Here is an 18,585-nt window from a genome sequence, read left to right on the forward strand (position 1 = left end):
TTCTCCGCATCCTCTATGACACTTTGTTATCATCTTGTCTTTTTGATTAAAGCCATCTGAGTAGAAGTGAAGTTGTTTGATGGATACCTGGGATTTATTTTAATCAGGTATGGTAAGACACCAGGTATGGAAATGACATGAAGGAAGAAGTTTATTATAGTTACGGAAGCAGGAGGTATGGCCTACCATCTGTAGCCCCATGAGGAAGCACCAGGGTCAGGGAGACAGAGATGGGGAAATGTGCGCAAGAGCCTTTTTTTGTGGTTTCTATGGGAAAGACTTGGCAAAACAGGGTAATAAGTAGGTTCAGGATTGGCTAGTTTGAATAATTTCAGCAGGCTCTGGGGTGTTCCTAGTTTTTTGGTACCTGGCTTCAGTGATTAGGGTATGTGAATGGTGGCCAGAGAGTGAGAGCCCATAATGGAAATGGTTGTGGATATGGGTTCTAGATTGGATGGTTTGCATGTATAAAGTGTGCCAGCAAGTGAATTATTTCCAATCTCTAGGAATTAGCTAGCCCCAAGGTGGGGGCTTTGTCTCTAGGGATTAGCAAGGCCTCATGTCAAAGCATCAGAATATAAGAAATAAAAGACATAGTTAATACAGAAGTGGTATCTCATTGTGATTTTGATTTGCATTTCCCTGATGGCTGGTGATATTGACCATCTTTTGATGTGCTTATTGGCCATTTGTATTATATCTTCTTTGAAGAAATGTCTATTAATATCCATAGCCCATTACAATTAAAAAAAATTTCTTTAGTCATATGAGTTTTTATATAGTCTACATGCAAGTCCCTTTTCAGACGTATGACTTGCAGACTTTTTCCCATTCCAAGGGTTGTCTTTTCACTTTTTAGCTGATGTACTTTGAAGCACAAAAGTTTAAAAATTGATCACGTGCAATTCACTTCTTTTGTTGCATGTACTTTCGGTGTCATACCTAAGAAACTACTGCCTAATCCAGGGTCACCAAACTTACACCCAAGTTTTCTTATAGTTTTAGTTTTATAGTTTTAAATTCTTTTATAGTTTTAGTGCTTACATTTAGATCTTTGTATATGGTGTGAGATAGGGGTTCAGGTTTATTCTTTTGCATATGGATATTCAGTTATCACAGTACCACTTGTTGCAAAGATTATTTTTCCCACATTGAATTTTCTTAGCACCCTAGTCGGAAATGAATTGACTGTAAATTTTTTACTAGATTCTCAGTTTCATTCCATTGTTCTATATGTCTGTCATTATGCCTGTACCATAGTCTTGACTGCTGTAACTTTGTAGTAAGTTTTGAAATTGAGAAATGTGAGTTTTCAACTATGTTCTTTTTTTCCCCCCAAGATTATTTTGGCTATTCTGGTCCCCTTGCATTTCTGTGTGACTTTTAAGATGAGCTTGTCAGTTTCTGCAAAGAAGCCAGTTGGACTTTTCATGGGGATTGTATTGAATCTGCAGGTCAATTTGAGGTGTATTGCCATCTTAACAATACTGTCTTCCAATTTGTGAACGTGGAAGTATGTTTCAATTTATTTAGTTCCTCTTAAGTTCATTCAACAGTGTGTTGTAGTTTTGAATATAAATTATACATGACTTTTGTTAAATTTATTTCTAGGTTTTTTTTTTATGCCATTGTAAATGAAATTGTTTTCTTAATTTTATTTTTGGATTGTCCTCTGCAAATAGAAATACAATTGATTTTATATATTAATCTTGTATTAGTTTTAGACTTTTTTTTTTTAACAGTGCTCAATCATCCTGCTTTGCTTGTTAATAAGACCACTTATGGATAAACTTGTGTGCTCCTTTTTTTCTTTGACTATTTCACCAGAATTTAGCTGATAGGACTTGGGTAATTTTGGTGTTCATGTGATCTGTTAGTGTGTACATGGAGCAGGAAGTGTGTGGTACCACTGATGGCTGTGTGTGTCATGGATAGGTGTAGTATGTTATCTATTAGTGTGTACACAGAGCAGGAAGTATATGGTACCACTGACGCCTGTGTTCATCATGGATAAGTGTAGTATGTTACAAGATTCAAAGAGTACAAGATAATGGTGAGACCTTCAGTGCCAGACTGGGAATAAAGACTACTTTTTCTCCTGATAATAGAGCAAGGCACTCTTGGTCATTACGGCAGTAGAGGAAGTGATTGGGAAGTGTGCTTGCTGAAAGTGGGAGATGGTTAGAAGATGTTGGAATCAAGAAAGGAGAGTTTGTGAATTGTGTACACGTTGGCCAAAACATAAATTTGAATAAGTTATACTGGAGATAAGATATACTTAGTCTTTCTCAAAAAAATGTAGGCAGATGTCACAACACTGATAAAAATATTGTTAAGATTTGTGAGCAGAATAGTCTGTCTTTGATATCCCAGGACCTTAAAGGACCAGAGATATTAAAAGAGAGTATCATGATACCAGTAACATTTTGGTTTCCTGGTTTTGTTCAAGAAACTAACATTTATTTAAAACTGTGTTTTGTTAATACTAGTACCTTTTCCCTTTAGTTGTTAATGAAATTTGCAAGTTTGTTACCTTTGGAAATGGTTTTAATATTACAGTACATCATGCTTTCAAGAGAATGCTGCTGCTGCTGCTGCTAAGTCGCTGCAGTCGTGTCCGACTCTGTGCGACCCCATAGACGGCAGCCCACCAGGCTCCCCCATCCCTGGGATTCTCCAGGCAAGAACACTGGAGTGGGTTGCCATTTCCTTCTCCAATGCATGAAAGTGAAAAGTGAAAGTGAAGTCGCTCAGTCGTGCCCGACTCTTCGAGACCCCATGGACTGCAGCCCACCAGGCTTGTGAATTCTTAGGAAGCATGTATTTCACTTGGCCCTAGTTAGTGAAGTTATAGTAAACCATATCACTATGAAAGGGATATAAAAATAAATTTTGGTTTTATTTTAAAATGAGAGTAGCTCTCATTATATACTTCTTTTTTCCTTTCTTTTTTTGGGCCTTGCCACGTGGCTTGTGGGATGTTAGTTCCATGAACAGGGATCAAACCCAGGCCTAGGCAGTGAAGGCACAGAATCCTAACTGTTGGACAGACTGGGAATTCCCTGTCTTTTTTTTTTTTTTTAAATAAGAAATGAAGGTTCTCTTCCCAGAGAACCAAATGTGATTTGCATTTTTTAGTATAAATACCAATAGAGACTTTTAAGGCAAATATTTATGTTTGTTGTATTAGGCACTATGGCTTTTCAAAGGTCATAAAAAGTGTTTTCTTTTTTTTAATCCCTTCTCTGCAAAATATTTGGTTTTATCCAGGATACAAGCTATACACTCATAGACTATTTAAACATTCGTATGAAATAGTTAAACAGTAGTATGATTATTAGTGAGCATGACATAAGGATGTAGGGCCTATGAATATTCTTAGGTAAAGGAGAGTCATGCGTATTGGTTGCAAAAATAAAAATGTATTTACAGATTTTTGACTCTAGTAATGAGTTAGGAATGTGGTGATATGGTGATACATTTATGTTATTCTTTTTTATTTGGTTTAGTGTTGAGGCTAATTTGCATAATTATTTTCATGATCTCATGTTTTAAATTAGAGTTATTTAGTTTAGTTTCTTTAAGTTTCCATATGGGTAACAGCTACTTGATCATATTCCAGAAAGCTCAAAAAGTCAACACTACCATAGTGGCTAGTTGGTTGAATTGATTGAAAACTGCCCTATAAACCTCCTTACGATTTTTACCGACTATCAGGCATGGTCACTCCGTATGCTCTTCTGTTTTCAAAAGAATATTATTCAATTATTTTACTACTGTTTTTTTTTAAATATAAATTGAAATATGCCATTACTTCCTTCAGTGATTGGACTGACCCTATGAATGGGTTTGCAAACTAAAATTTGGAAACTATTGCATTAGATAAATGAATGTTATTCTTTGGATATTTTAAATTCTCTCTTTTGGCTTGATTTTTTTATTTCCATAGTTTTAGAGAACTTTTTAACATCTCCTTAGATAAGAGTGGTTAAAATGGTACGAAAAAGTTAATGATGGTTGACAAGTGCATGACTTACTAGGAAGACAGTAGGGAAATATTGTCTGTTTTTTGAAGAAGAAAGATAAAAATTAGTAGAGCCCAGTTTTCATGTACAGATTTTGAAGGTAAAGATTGTGTGTTCTTTTCTTTGGGTTCTTCTTATTGTGTAACACCTTATAGGCAAAGAAATTGAAAGAGACTGAAGATATACCAAGTGAACCATCTTTCCAGGACTTTGAGTACCCAGAGTATGATGACTACAGGGCAGAGGCTTTCTTGCACCAGCAGAAGAGGATGGAATGCTACAGCAAGGCAAAAGAAGCTTATCGGATGGGGAAGAAAAATGTTGCCACATTTTATGCCCAGCAGGTAAAGAGGAAAGCCAGTTCTTTTTTTCTTTGTCATCTATGATGTCTGAATAATCTTGAAGGAGATAATACTCGTACTGTGACTAGATGAAGTTATTCTGGGGAATGTAGATTATATTCTGTAAGTGATGTAAAGTAGCCTGTTCTGTAAGAACTGTATGGTCTGAGAATTCCAACAGTCCCTAATCTCTTTTAGGTTGGGTTCTCTCATTCAGTACTACTTCTAAACACTTACAAGTTTTATGGAGGAAACACAGCAGAATGTTAGTATTGACCTTCCCAGGTGGGATTACAGAGGACTTGTGCTTTCTATCATGCTTGAATTTTTAGTTAGGTATCACTTTTCATAGTCAGAAAAAGAAATTTACATTAATATCTTTCAGGGAAATAGAATTTCTACCTAGGCTCATTTGGCATGCATGTGCTCTGTCACTTCAGTCATGTCCAATTCATTGTGACCCCATTCAGCATATTATTAAAGAAACCTGGTTGATTGACTTTTTGTTTTCTTGTGGTTCCACGTAGCTTACTTTTTTATGACTGAGCAGAAAAAGTATCAAACTGGTATTATCTAGTGAACAACAATAGCAGACCTTAAGGGATGGCTTCAGGGGTAACTCCAAGTTGTTAAGAGGGTTGAGACTCAGGATTATCAAAAGGTAAACCACTGGATTCCTTCTTGAGATGGATGTTGTTTATTTGTATCCCTCTTCTATGATTTTTGGATCAGAGGATGTGTTAGAAATGATGATCCAGTAGTTTAAGAACTATGTTATTAGTTCACTGAAATCCACCTAAATTTTTGGTGTGTTTTTGCATATTACCCCGTTGCATAAAAAATTTTAGATTAATTTTTCCATTTTTTTTTGTTCTTCTTTTTACTAGGGGCACTATTTGTTTTCTGATTGCCTACTAAGTAGCAGATATGAAAAGTGATCACTGGTGATATGTTTATATTTAAAGGGTAGTCTCCATGAGCAGAAGATGAAAGAAGCTAATCACCTTGCTGCCGTGGAGATATTTGAGAAAGTCAATGCCTCCCTACTGCCGCAGAATGTTCTAGACCTCCATGGGCTGCATGTGGATGAGGCTATAGAACATTTGACAACAGTTTTACAGCAGAAAACTGAAGGTAAGACTGTAGTCATGACACATTTTCAATAGAAAGTATGTCTTTGTTTGTATTGATATAACTTGCAAATTCAAGGGAGTCTGAATGTGCAGGCTAAGGATATGTGTGTCACACTGATAGATGTTTGTATTAGACTCATTCTTCAAGAAAACCTTGGAAAAGAATTCTAACTGCCTTGGCCATTAACATTTTTATTTTCCTGCTTCAGTCATGTTTGTATTCCTTTGTTTTACTGGGCATGTATATATATCAAACCAACTGTTGGGCCTCAAAGGCAGGGCATGATATAATCTGAGAATTCTCTCGGTCTTTCAGGAATATTACACATCTTTGTTCGTAGACATTTACTAGAGCTATTAGATACTTATTAGATGTCAGTTGCTCAACAGATATTTAATAAAATACAGAAGTAAATAAGGTGATAGGATTTTTATAGAATTATCATAAATTCAGGATTTCTGAGTGTTTGCATTATAATGGTGTGTCTTTCTCCCTTTCTGCTTGTATTTAGTCTTTGCAGGTCAATAGGAAAGCTACTGCCTGCCTCTTAAAATCATATTATGTATATTATATACATTAAAGTATCTTGTTGGTTTATCATCTTGTTTCCTTTTCATCACCAGATGGTAGCACTTAGGAGAATTCAATCTTTGTAGTACCCAGACTAATAGTAGGGAATCATCTAATACTAGGGAATCATCTCCTTTTACCACTGCTAGGGTATTTTGAATTCTCAACTTGACTTTCTTTTTATCTTCCATTTTATTGTGGAGACATAAAATCCATGCCTCAGTTATTCCTTGTGGTTCCATCATACTGCTTTGTCATTGATAGCTGTATTCCAGTTAATTAGTTTTATATATATTTTAGAAAGTTGTATACTATATAAGTTTATCAGTTCAACACATATCAGTTATATTATTAAATACTTGATTAAATATAATTGATATAAAAGGTTGAGAATTCATCTTTTTATCATGCAAACCATGTTCAAAAGGTTCCAGAATAAAATAAGAACACCTCTGTACCCATGAGTATAAAGTAACAAGTGGTAACATTTTACTGTATGTGCTTCTTTTTTTTTTTTTCTCTTACCTTCCTGATGGAAATCAACACCCTTCAGTTTGCATTCATCATCAGTCTATTTGTAGTATTCCTTTTGTGAGTTTAAAAAAATGAACATACATGGTGTCACACTGTATTATCAGCCAAGTTCCTTATTTTCACACATTCTAGTTTTCAGGATCTACTCATCTTAATGGATTGGTTTTTTTTAAATTATAACTGCTGTATAGTATTATGTGACCATGTCATAATGTGCCCATCTGTCTATTGATGGGCATTTTTATTTTGCATATCAACATATATGTCTACTCTTATCACTATCTTTTTTCCCTAGCTTTTTATATTGAAAAATTTAAAACTCACAGAGAAGTTGAATGAATTGTAGACTGACCAGTCATCAACATTTGGCCACATTTGTTTCTCTCTCTCAAATTGCTTTCTGCTGAACCATTTGAGAATAAGTTTTAAACATTGTGGTGCTTTGTTTTTGAACACCTCAGCATGTTTTATCACTTGAGGACAAATTCATTTTCCTACATAATCACAATACATTATCACTTTTAAGGCATTTAACATTGTTAACAAAGTGTTGTCTAATATACAGGCCATACTTAGTGTTTTCTAGTTGTATGGAAAGGTCTTGGAAAGGTCTTATGAGCTGTACCCTCAATCCAGGATCCAGTCATGCATCACATGTTCCAGTTGATGGTCCCAAGTCAGTAGCCTCCTGTGATAATAGAGTGGTTCCTTTGTCTAATTTTTGTTTTCCATGTCATTGACATTTTTAAAGATTCCAAGTCAGTCGTTTGGTAGATTGTCGAACAATTTTAATTTGTCTGATTGTTTCTTCACGGCTAGATTCAGTTTAAAATTTTCTTGGTAAAAATGCTGCATAGGTGATGTTAGGTTATCCTTGGTGAACTCATTATAAGACACATATGGTCAGTTTTCCTTATTGGTGGTGTTAAGTTTGATTTCTTAGCTGAGATATGGAACTCTATCATATCAGATTTTGCTTTGTAAATGTACCTTTTCTCCCTTTGTAATCAGTTAGTAAATTTTGGTGATTGATTCTTTGTGACTGTGTGAATAACTGTTTTCATACAGCTGTTCTCATTTTCCCTTACGATTTTAGCATCCATTTATGATCCTTGTCTGAATCAGTTATTTTATTGGTGGTTCCATCAGTTCAGTTCAGTCACTCAGTCGTGTCTGACTCTTTGCAACCCTATGAACCGCAGCACGCCAGGCCTCCCTGTCCATCACCAGCTCCCGGAGTCCACCCAGACCTGTGTCCATCGAGTCGGTGATGCCATCCAACCATCTCATCCTCTGTCATCCCCTTCTCCTCCTGCCCTCAATCTTTCCCAGCGTCAGGGTCTTTTCAAATGAGTCAGCTCTTCGCATAAGGTGGCCAAAGTATTACAGTTTCAGCTTCAACATCAGTCCCTCCAATGAACACCTAGGACTAATCTCCTTTAGGATGGACTTGTTGGATCTCCTTGCAGTCCAAGGGACTCTCAAGAGTCTTCTCCAATACCACAGTTCAAAAGCATCAATTCTTCTTTATAAAGAAGCTCAGCCTTCTTTATAGTCCAACTCTCACATCCGTATATGACCACTGGAAAAACCATAGTCTTGACTAGACGGACCTTTGTTGGCAAAGTAATGTCTCTGCTTCTTAATATGCTGTCAAGGTTGGTCATAACTTTCCTTCTAAGGAGCAAGCGTCTTTTAATTTCATGGCTGCAATTACCATCTGCAGTGATTTTAGAGCTCAGAAAAATAAAGTCAGCCACTGTGTCCACTGTTTTTCCATCGATTTGCCCTGAAGTGATGGGAACAGATGCTATGATCTTAGTTTTCTGAATGTTGAGCTTTAAGCCAACTTTTTCACTCTTCTCTTTCACTTTCATCAAGAGGCTTTTTAGTTCTTCTTCACTTTCTGCCATAAGGGTGGTGTCATCTGCATATCTGAGGTTATTGCTGTTTCTCCCAGCAATCTTGATTCCAGCTTATGCTTCTTCCAGCCCAGCGTTTCTCATGATGTACTCTGCATATAAGTTAAATAAACAGGGTGACAATATACAGCCTTGGCGTACTTCTTTTCCTATTTGGAACCAGTCTGTTGTTCCATGTCCAGTTCTAACTGTTGCTTCCTGACCTGCATACAGGTTTCTCAAGAGGCAGGTTAGGTGGTCTGGTATTCCCATCTCTTTCAGAATTTTCCACAGTTTATTGTGATCCACACAGTCAAAGGCTTTGGCATAGTCAGTAAAGCAGAGATAGATGTTTTTCTGGAACTCTCTTGCTTTTTCGATGATCCAGCAGATGTTGGCAATTTGATCTCTAGTTCCTCTGCCTTCTAAAACCAACTTGAACACCTGGAAGTTTGTGGTTCATATATTGCTGAAGCCTGGCTTGGAGAATTTTGAGCATTACTTTACTAGCGTGTGAGATGAGTGCAATTGTGCAGTAGTTTGAGCATTCTTTGGCATTGCCTTTCTTTGAGATTGAAATGAAAACTGACCTTTTCCAGTCTTGTGGCCACTGCTGAGTTTTCCAAATGTGCTGGCATATTGCGTGCAGCACTTTCCCAGCATCATCTTTCAGAATTTGAAATAGCTCAACTGGAATTCCATCACCTCCACTAGCTTTGTTCGTAGTGATGCTTCCTAAGGCCCACTTGACTTTACATTCCAGTATGTCTGGTCAGTGATCACACCATCGTGATTATCTCGGTCATGAAAATCCTTTTTGTACAGTTCTTCTGTGTTATCTTGGTGGTTCCATAATGGTGTTTTAAAATTTGTATTCCTTCTGTGTTTATTAGCAGACATTCTTTGATAGAGTAGAGGATTTACCTCCCCCACTTGTTTTTTAAATATAATTTTGAAAATCTTGGAGAAAATCTAGAAAACAGCAACAAAGATTAGAAAAGAAAATTTAAGAGCAGCTTAAATACATTATTTAATCTGGAGAAAAGAAAAATTCCTATATAGAAGTATTAAAAGGGAATATTTTGTTTATAGAGGATGAATACATCATTTACTCAATAAAAACTTGATGATCTTCTATATTCTTGACATCAAACATAAAGCAGTGAAAAAGACATACAATTCCCATCTTTATGGAGTTTGCCATCTAGCCTGGAAAATCCCATGGACAGAGGAGCCTGGTAGGCTGCAGTCCATGGGGTCGCTAAGAGTCGGACACGACTGAGCGACTTCACTTTCACTTTTCACTTTCATGCACTGGAGAAGGAAATGGCAACCCACTCCAGGAGAATCCCAGGGATGGTGGAGCCTGATGGGCTGCCCTCTATCGGGTCGCACAGAGTCGGACAGGACTGAAGTGACTTGGCAGCAGCAGCAGCAACAGAATAGATGATAGTGAATGACTAGTTACATAATTAGCACTGTGATAAGGTTACCATGTTTCATTTAGCATAAATCCCCACATCCCTACTTAGTTGTTTCTGCTCTGCGTCTTCATCCTTGTCTTGTGTTTTGCTTCTCTTCCATTTCTTTATGTTTATCTATGTTACCGCTTGTTGACTTTCAGACTAAATTAGGCTGCCTATTAAAAACTTCTGCTAGTACTCGTGTGTATCACAGTATTTATAAAAAGCTTCTTATATAGGTGACTTTTTGCATGGGGGCTGTGCTGAGTCTTCATAGTGCATGCGAGCTTTCTCTAGTTGCCGCGAGTAGGGGCTACTCTTCATTGTGGTATACAGGCTTCTCATTGTCTTCTTATTGAAGTGGCTTCTCTTCTCATGGGGCACAGGCTCTAGGTGTGCAGACTTTAGTAGTTGTGATGCATGGGCTTAGTTGCTCCATGGCATGTGGGATCTTTCTTGACTGGGAATCAAACCCATGTCCCCTGCACTGGCAGGTGGATTCCTAACCACTGAACCACTAGGGAAGTCCCTATAATTGATTATTATATGTCCATCTTTTTGGCCAAAAATTGAGTCAAAGATAATTATTGAATCATTATCGTATATTCTGCTTTCCATTCAACACTTTAAAAACCTTTTGAGTAAGTGACTGAATAAAGAGTAGGTATTCCTTTCATTTTATAGATAAGGAAACTGATGACTTAGTAAGTTTAATAAAATGGAAAATAATAAGTGTTATTAAGGATACAGAGAATTGGAACCGTCATATATTGCTAGTGGGAATGTTAAATGGTGCAACCTGTGGAAAGGTTGACATTCCTTGAAAGGTTAAGCATAGAGTTATCATATGACCCAGCAGTTCTGGTCCCAGGCTTGTACACAAGAGAATTGAAAACACAGTTCATCCACACAGAAACTTATGTATATTCATAATAGCCAAAAGGTGGAAGCAACCCAGATGTCTATCCACTGGTGAATGGACAAAATGTGGTATATTGATACAGTGGAATATAATTAAGCCATAAAAAGGAATGAAATACTGACACCTGCTGCACCACAGATGAACCTTGTAAGGATTATGCAGTGTGAAAGAAGCCAGATACAATGGGCCACATATTATATGATTTCCATTTATATAAATTGTCTAGAATAGGATCCATAGAAACAAAGTTCATTATTGTTTTCTGGGACTGGAAAGCCAGGGATGGAGACTGACTGCTAACTGGCCCAGAATTTCTTTTTGAGATGATGGAATGTTCTGGAATTAGATCATGATGATGGTTGCACAACATTGTAATGTATTAAAACACACTGAATTGTACATTTTAAAATCGTGAATTTTATTTCAGTAGAAAAAATTATGAGAATAAAAGAGTTAAATAACTTAAGGTGATACTTGGCCAGACCCAAGATACAAACTCTATCTGGAAGCCAAAGCCCATCTGTGCACGCTGCCTGTGGTGACCTGTAATTATGGTTGGTCACCACCAGATGGTAGTATTTTTTGAACAGAAACGTGTCCAGAGGAACAATCTGTGGCTCTGTCCCACATTGCTTGTAGTTGTAAAAGATGATGGTCAAAATTAGGGATGAATTATTTTAAAAAATCTGACCCTTTTGTGTCTTCTGATTGAAATATATATACCACAACTACCCATGAAGCTTTTTGCCCCCAAATAACCAGAAGCAGATGAAGCCTTTAGATCTGACTACTGCTTTGTTCAGATTTGTAGGGAATAGAGGAACATGTTAGATGACACCATGGGGATACAAAATCCAGACTGTAAATATTTAGGATAAATGATCTCATTTTTCCAACAAATTGAAAAACTCCATTACACAGCGGGAAGGAGAACCTTTTAAAAGTTAAGAGGTATATCAACCAAATACCCAGGAATCAAATCCTGGTCTCCTGCATTGCAGGCAGATTCTCTACCGTCTGAGCCACCAGGGATGCCCTATGAAATATATCAACCAAATACAATGTGTGGACTTTTCAAACCTGATTCAAACAAATCACTGTTTTTGAGACTATTGGGGGAAATTTTTAGCCATTTTTAGAAACGTTAAGGAACTATTTTTAACTTTGTAAGATATGATTGTGACATTGTGGTTATGTTTTTTTTTAGAGAGTCTTTATCTTTTAAAATACGTACTGAAATATTTACAGTTGAAATGATAAATCTGAGAAATGCTTTAGATGAGTTTACACAGGAATTATAAATACAAGAGCAACATGTCCACTTTAATTCCAGACTAAATATTGCCTTAGGAGATATGAGACTTGAAAAACAATGTTTGTGGATCTGCTAGAGTCTTAGGGCCAGAGAAGGCAATGGCAACCCACTCCAGTACTCTTGCCTGGAAAATCCCATGGACAGAGGAGCCTGGTAGCCTGTGGTCCATGGGGTCGCTAAGAGTCAGACACAACTGAGCTACTTCACTTTCAGTTTTCACTTTCATGCATTGGAGAAGGAAATGGCAACCCACTCCAGTGTTCTTGCCTGGAGAATCCCAGGGACACGGGAGCCTGGTGGGCTGCCGTCTATGGGGTCGCACAGAGTCAGACACGACTGAAGCGACTTAGCAGCAGCAGCAGCAGAGTCTTATGGCAACTTAATGAACAGAGTATGGAATGTTTATGGGTATATGTATTTTATGCTAAAGGTCATAACTTGTGCTATTTAAAACTGAGGAGCAAATATCTACTGAATTGTGAAATCAATTCATATTATAAACAGGTTTTTTGTTGTTGCTATTTTATTGTAGCTGTTACTTCCAGATTTATATATTTTATTTGCACAGGCTCATTTCCAAAGCAGGAGCTATGGTCTTTTAAGAGGCTCAGGTTCATTTGATATTTTAAAATCATCTATTTGGAAGACTTTCTTAAGTTAATAATTGATTATCTTTAACAGTAACACTGCAGTCCATGCTATAATTAGTGGGTTTGCTAATGGCTCTTCCTGAGAGTGATAGCCTATAAAGCAGTTGCCTCATACCCCATTTTACTGACAAGAAAATAGGCACAGATAGGCTAAGAAACTTGTCCATGGTCCCAGTACACAGTCATTTAGTGACAGAGCTGCTTATAATAAAGATCAAAGCTGTCTGGCTTCGGAGTATTTAGTAGAGTTGTTGTAAAGATTCTTAGTTAATAAATGTAAGTCACTTAAAGTGATGCCTGACTCCATGTGTGTAATAATTGTTCAGTATCGTTAATATTATCGTTGTCATCATTATTTCAGAGAGAAATTCTAGTAGCACATGCATGTCTCTCTCCCGACAGGAGAAGTTCCACTCAATCTTCTGGTGGATCAATTGCTATGAAGCTTCTATACTTAAAAGTATAGAAGATAAAACATACATTTAAAAACATCAGTGTAGGACTTTTTGAAGTAATAAATCTTTAAATCTTCATGAAAACAATTTCGTATGTGTTTGAGTAAAGGTTTGTTTTCTGTTGAGAATGTAAGATAAATAAATTTTAACTGTTCCAATTCCTGTTGTAACAGAATTTAAGCAGAATGGTGGTAAGCCCTATCTCTCTGTGATAACGGGGAGAGGAAACCACAGCCAGGGAGGAGTTGCACGCATCAAACCAGCCGTCATAAAATACCTCACAAGCCATAACTTTAGGTGAGTATAGATTTCTGTTATCGATAATGGCAGTTGCCCATATGCAGATAATAAACACTAATAGTATGCTCAGAACAATTTTTTAAGGTAGTTTACTAAATTTAACCATCTGATTTTAGCCACAAATTCATGATTATGATATGTAACATCCTTTCTGGATTTATGATGTCTAGTAAACCAGAAATGAAAGAAAAATGGTTTGTTCTTGAAGTAATCATTTGAAAAAAACTATTTCTATCATAGATTTAAAATTTAAAAGAAAATAAGTATATTCTTTTTTTTTTTATGTTATTTAAGATAGTTAGATTATACATATCATCAGTTTAGTTCAGTTCAGTCACTTAGTCGTGTCCGACTCTTTGCAACCCCATGGACTGCAGCACGCCAGGCCTCCCTGTCCATCACCAACTCCCGGAGTTTACTCAAACTCATGTCCATTGAGTCGGTGATGCCATCCAACCATCTCATCCTCTGTCATCCCCTTTTCCTCACACCCTAAGGTTATTGTTTAATTCTTTTGAAAAGAAGTACATGTTTGTGGATTTTGGAAGAATTTGGAGCTCCTGCTAAAATGTGGTTATAATTTGTATGTATTTAAACTTTAGTGGAAATCTCTAGTCAGTTATGAATTTATACGTCTTCATAAATTAAGTGCCACTATTAGTCTTAGCTGGCAAATATGAAATGTCCTTTTTCATTAAGTGATTATTATTCAGTAACAGCCAATGGCAAGACAAGTTCAAGAAGAAAGATTTGTTGATGGATAGATTCCCTGAGGAATCCCAGTGCCCTCCTTCCCTTCTAGTTTCAGTTATTACAGCCTGTTTTGTTTATGTCATGTAATAAAATGTTCGCTATGTTATAGAAAGATATAGCATTAATTCTGAGCATGAAAACAGATGACATTTTAGGGTTACTTTTACAAAAGAAATAGGCTAGAACATTATCATATTGTAATTAATCGTCTGTTTTAGAGACTGGTGGTGTTTCTTTAAATTTCACACTGAGGGAGTTTCATGTTCTGATAAATCAGACTTACTTATGGAAATTTCTTCTTGGTGCTGTTATAATGCAGAGAGAGAATGTAATTCAGACATCATCATATCCTTCATACAGCTTACTGTTATTCATTAACATCAAAATCAGGCTTGAGAATTTTTAAAAATCTTAAATTGTAATAAGATTGCTGTTAGGAGTAATCCCCAGCCTTAGTCATGTATTTATTTTGACAGTAGATTAAAAAGAACACAAGCATAGATATTAGTCCTTGATTTAACTTAAAGGAGAGTGCTTTGATAGTGAATATTATGTTTAGCATAGGCACTTAGAATTGGTTACAAGATATATTTTGTAATCAATTTGAAATTTTTATCTTTAACTCTTTTTTCATTTTTGCAGATTCTCTGAAATTAAACCAGGGTGCTTGAAAGTCATGCTAAAATAAAACAAACATCCTTGACTAAAAAGTGTGAAGGTTTGTAGCTTAAAATTAGTTTTATTTGCAGTGATTTAGTCAATTTTACGTAAATGTATGTTTTATTAGTAGTGATGTCCAGTTATAAACAGAAAAACATGATGTTTTTCAAAATTCAAGAGACGTTTAATTTTTACTCAATCAAATGCCAAATATGTTATCTATTAAAGATATTAAAGAGAATTTTTATTGATTACCAGATGTCTAAGAAAATTATCAGCTGTGGTTTTAAAGATTGAAATGCTCTGATACTTTCTCAGACAGAAAATGTTAACCTTTATATTAATTGTTGTTTGATGTTTCATAAAGTCTTAAAGGCTTCTACGAGAGGTATTTAAAGTGCTTTGAGATCTAGTTGTAGTAGTACAGAAAGAAAGGAGATCTAACAGAAACCTTTGAGTGCTTTTGATTTCAAAACAATACAAAAAATCATTTTGCCATATTCTGCAGGAAGGAAGACACTCTGTTGTACTTCTTCTTTGTATATGGTTGTGATCGCTTACCTTTTGTTCCTTCTTTCTGGGTGTGTACATTTCCTAGAAGTTAAGTTGGGGTCTGAGATTATGGTGCAGTTTTATACCTTCCATAGGCAGACAAGTTTTCAAAGAAGGAGTGCTGCTGTCTTCTAGAACTGCTCCTAGTCTTATAGCACTGCCTGTGTAAATGATATTTATTGAAGACAGTACTAAAGAGCTATATTTTGTATTTGAGGCATGTAATTTCTAAACTAGAGAAGGTCAAAATCCTATTAACTTAAAACAGATATAGAAAACATTTTTAATATAATCATAAAAGAAATTCTTACAATTTAAAAGTTTTTTACCTTTATTTTTAAAAAGAACCAACTTTCTGAAAGGAAACTCACTGACATCTTTTTTCTTGGTCAGGTTAAAAAGCCCTGTTAGTATACTTGTCAGTTATAACTTCCTTTACACAAGTTTAGTGTGATAAAGTATAATTTTCCAATATGAGACGCTGGCTTAAATAAATCTGACTTTGGATGTGAAGGGTATTTTCAACATATGTAGTTTTAGCGAACAACTGTATTGATTTTTGATAAGCTTAAAAATTATTTGGACTAGAGGTGATAGGATTTAGGATTGCGCTATTACTGAAAGAATTTCCAGAAGAACAGACATTTTAATGAAATTAAAATTCAGAAACATGTTTTTATATATCATGAAAGCATGCTTGTAAAAGAAGAGCCATATCATTGAATTTATTTCCATAAAAATATATGTTTGTTACTTAGAAATAGTAACTGATGTTGAAGTATTATTCACATTGTTACATTTGTGGTAATTTGTTAAAAATGCCAACAGTTTGGCATGTTTTTTGTGAGGTCTAGAAGAGTTGTATACTTGTTTAAATTGTTTTAAAAATAAAACAATTCCTTTCAACAACTTTAATTATAAAACTACAACTGTTAGTTAATGAAATAAAACCTTTCTGTGTATAAATTGATATGATTTAAGAAATGTGTATAACAGTACTAAAACCTAGAATTATTCAAGTGTGTGCAGCTGCATACTCATTTTCTGTGTTTTTATATTTCCTCATCCCAGTTTAAAAAAAAGACATCACTTTTGAGTGTTTCAACTAGACTTTACTTCAATATTAGTTATTATAATTATGATTAATATGGGAGCAGTCAAAAAGAACAAGAGGTGAGGTATTTTGTGGGCAGAAATCAAATGAAAGAACTTATGTTTTGAACTGTACCAACTCTAGTTTTATGCTTTATTTTGGTAAATCTAGGGCATTTCTTCTTAATCATCATTCGTAAATATATGGAGAAATATTGAGCATTATAAATGTTTTTGTAAAGTTGTTTAGTATCAAATTGGCTTCTATCCCACTATCTAGCATAGTTTAAGCAACATGTAATTATGAAAGAAAATTTTATAATGGCTCTTTTCTTGTTTTGCCTGTTTCTAAATCCTGTATGCCAAAGGTAAACAGAGTTTGAGGATTATCAAATTTTTCTCTTTTACTCATTTCTAAATCCTGTGTGTCAAAACTAAAGATAATGAGGGGCTTATCAGAGTTTTTGTGTATGTTTTGGTATATTTGTGCTAATATATGACTTACTAGAATGGCTCTTTGCAAAGTTATTAATATTTAAGAAATACAACAGCTCTGTAATTTTGGAAGATTTTAATAACAATTATATTCTTTTGATAGTCTCTTACCAGTATCTCCCAGGGGACGATGAGCACTAATGTGGAAACCACAGGGAAAGCGGGGTTGAACAGAAGGGACTCTTAACAGTATTTTCAGTCTGTTCATTTCCTTCCTTAAACAGGAGAAATGGAAGTATTTTGTCTTACATTTATTGGCTGTTCATGTATCTCTATATTATTTCAAGTTGAGATTTCTTCATGTATTAGTGTTTCAGTACTGCCTGAAATTCTAAGGCCTTTAAATGTGGGACATATTGTATAGTAGAAACCCTGACTTAACACTTTAAAGTGTCTTGTGTATTATAACACATTTTGGAGAGAAAAGCTAAATAATTCTGTTGGATTGTTTCCAATCCTTTATTTTGTCCTTTTTAAATTCAAGTGTTTTGTATGCTTAGAAAAAAGATATATATAATAGCAAGATTGCTTATTTCTGAGCTGGAAATTGGAAACTTTGAAACTCAGGAAATTGCTCTGACAATGTTTTAACTGCTCTCAATTTAAGAAAATGACAAAATGTATAAAAAAGACACAAAAATAATGTGTGCTGTTTTTTCCAATTGCTTTTTCATTGTGCAATAGAGGTGAAGTTTGATAATTTTTCTGTGTTGTGGTTAAATATTGCTTATTTTTATTTACATGGTAAAGAAAACAGATTTAAATGTTTTGTGTGGCCAAAAAACCTTGTCATTTAAAAGGTAAAGTAAGTTTAGGTAGAATTTATGTAAATGGTGCTTATTTTTAAATGTAATTCAAGTTTACAGTGTTACTTAATGTCTCTTTGCAAAATTTATTAGAGAAATAAGGCTAGAATGCATCTACATCCCGGAGAGTTTTTTATAACTTCACATTATATGATGACATTGTTTTCCTTAAAGTTGAGCAAATGACTTTTATGGTCCAAATGATGAAACCATTTATTAACATGTGATTGAGAATTAACCATGAGACTTCTCATTAAAATATAATATTGCAACTGTCAGTTGGAGAATATATTATAAGATTTTCAAACAGTCTATTAGAGACAAAATCCTTTTATTTGTACTATAAAGAAAATGTAATTTTGCTGTTAATTCTGTACTTTTTTATTGAAACTGTTTTATAACTTTGCTTTTAAAATTTCTTATGAAACCATTTGCAAATTACATACTTAATTTAATAAAATACATTAACCACTGCTCAATGTGAGGATATCCTTCATTTGGTGTGGTGGGGTTAGTGGTTTAAATATTAAAGTACATTTTTATGCATAACTTAATATTTAATATTTCACATGGTCACAATCTCCACTTCCCTCCTTCTCCCTCCATTCAAGCAGTTA

At 35.1% G+C, this 18,585-nt stretch overlaps 1 protein-coding gene across 6 annotated transcripts in view; it reads left to right on the plus strand.

The window, feature by feature from the left end:
- The window catches only part of N4BP2 (NEDD4 binding protein 2), an 89,684-nt gene that overhangs the window by 52,320 nt on the left and 18,779 nt on the right, over positions 1-18,585 (plus strand). For 4 of the 6 annotated variants that reach the window (XM_070372287.1, XM_005901988.3, XM_070372285.1 and 1 more), the window contains exons 14-17: positions 4,181-4,369; positions 5,332-5,500; positions 13,484-13,607; positions 15,006-18,053. In XM_070372287.1, the coding sequence (XP_070228388.1) occupies positions 4,181-4,369; positions 5,332-5,500; positions 13,484-13,607; positions 15,006-15,051 (528 nt within the window). In that variant the 3' untranslated portion in view covers positions 15,052-18,053. Of the gene's footprint in view, positions 1-4,180; positions 4,370-5,331; positions 5,501-13,483; positions 13,608-15,005; positions 18,054-18,585 lie in introns of those variants that run through there. The other 2 variants (XM_014480205.2, XM_070372286.1) reach the window with 2 other exon arrangements.

The sequence above is a fragment of the Bos mutus genome, chromosome 6, assembly GCF_027580195.1.
Source record: "Bos mutus isolate GX-2022 chromosome 6, NWIPB_WYAK_1.1, whole genome shotgun sequence".
NCBI lineage: Eukaryota > Metazoa > Chordata > Mammalia > Artiodactyla > Bovidae > Bos > Bos mutus.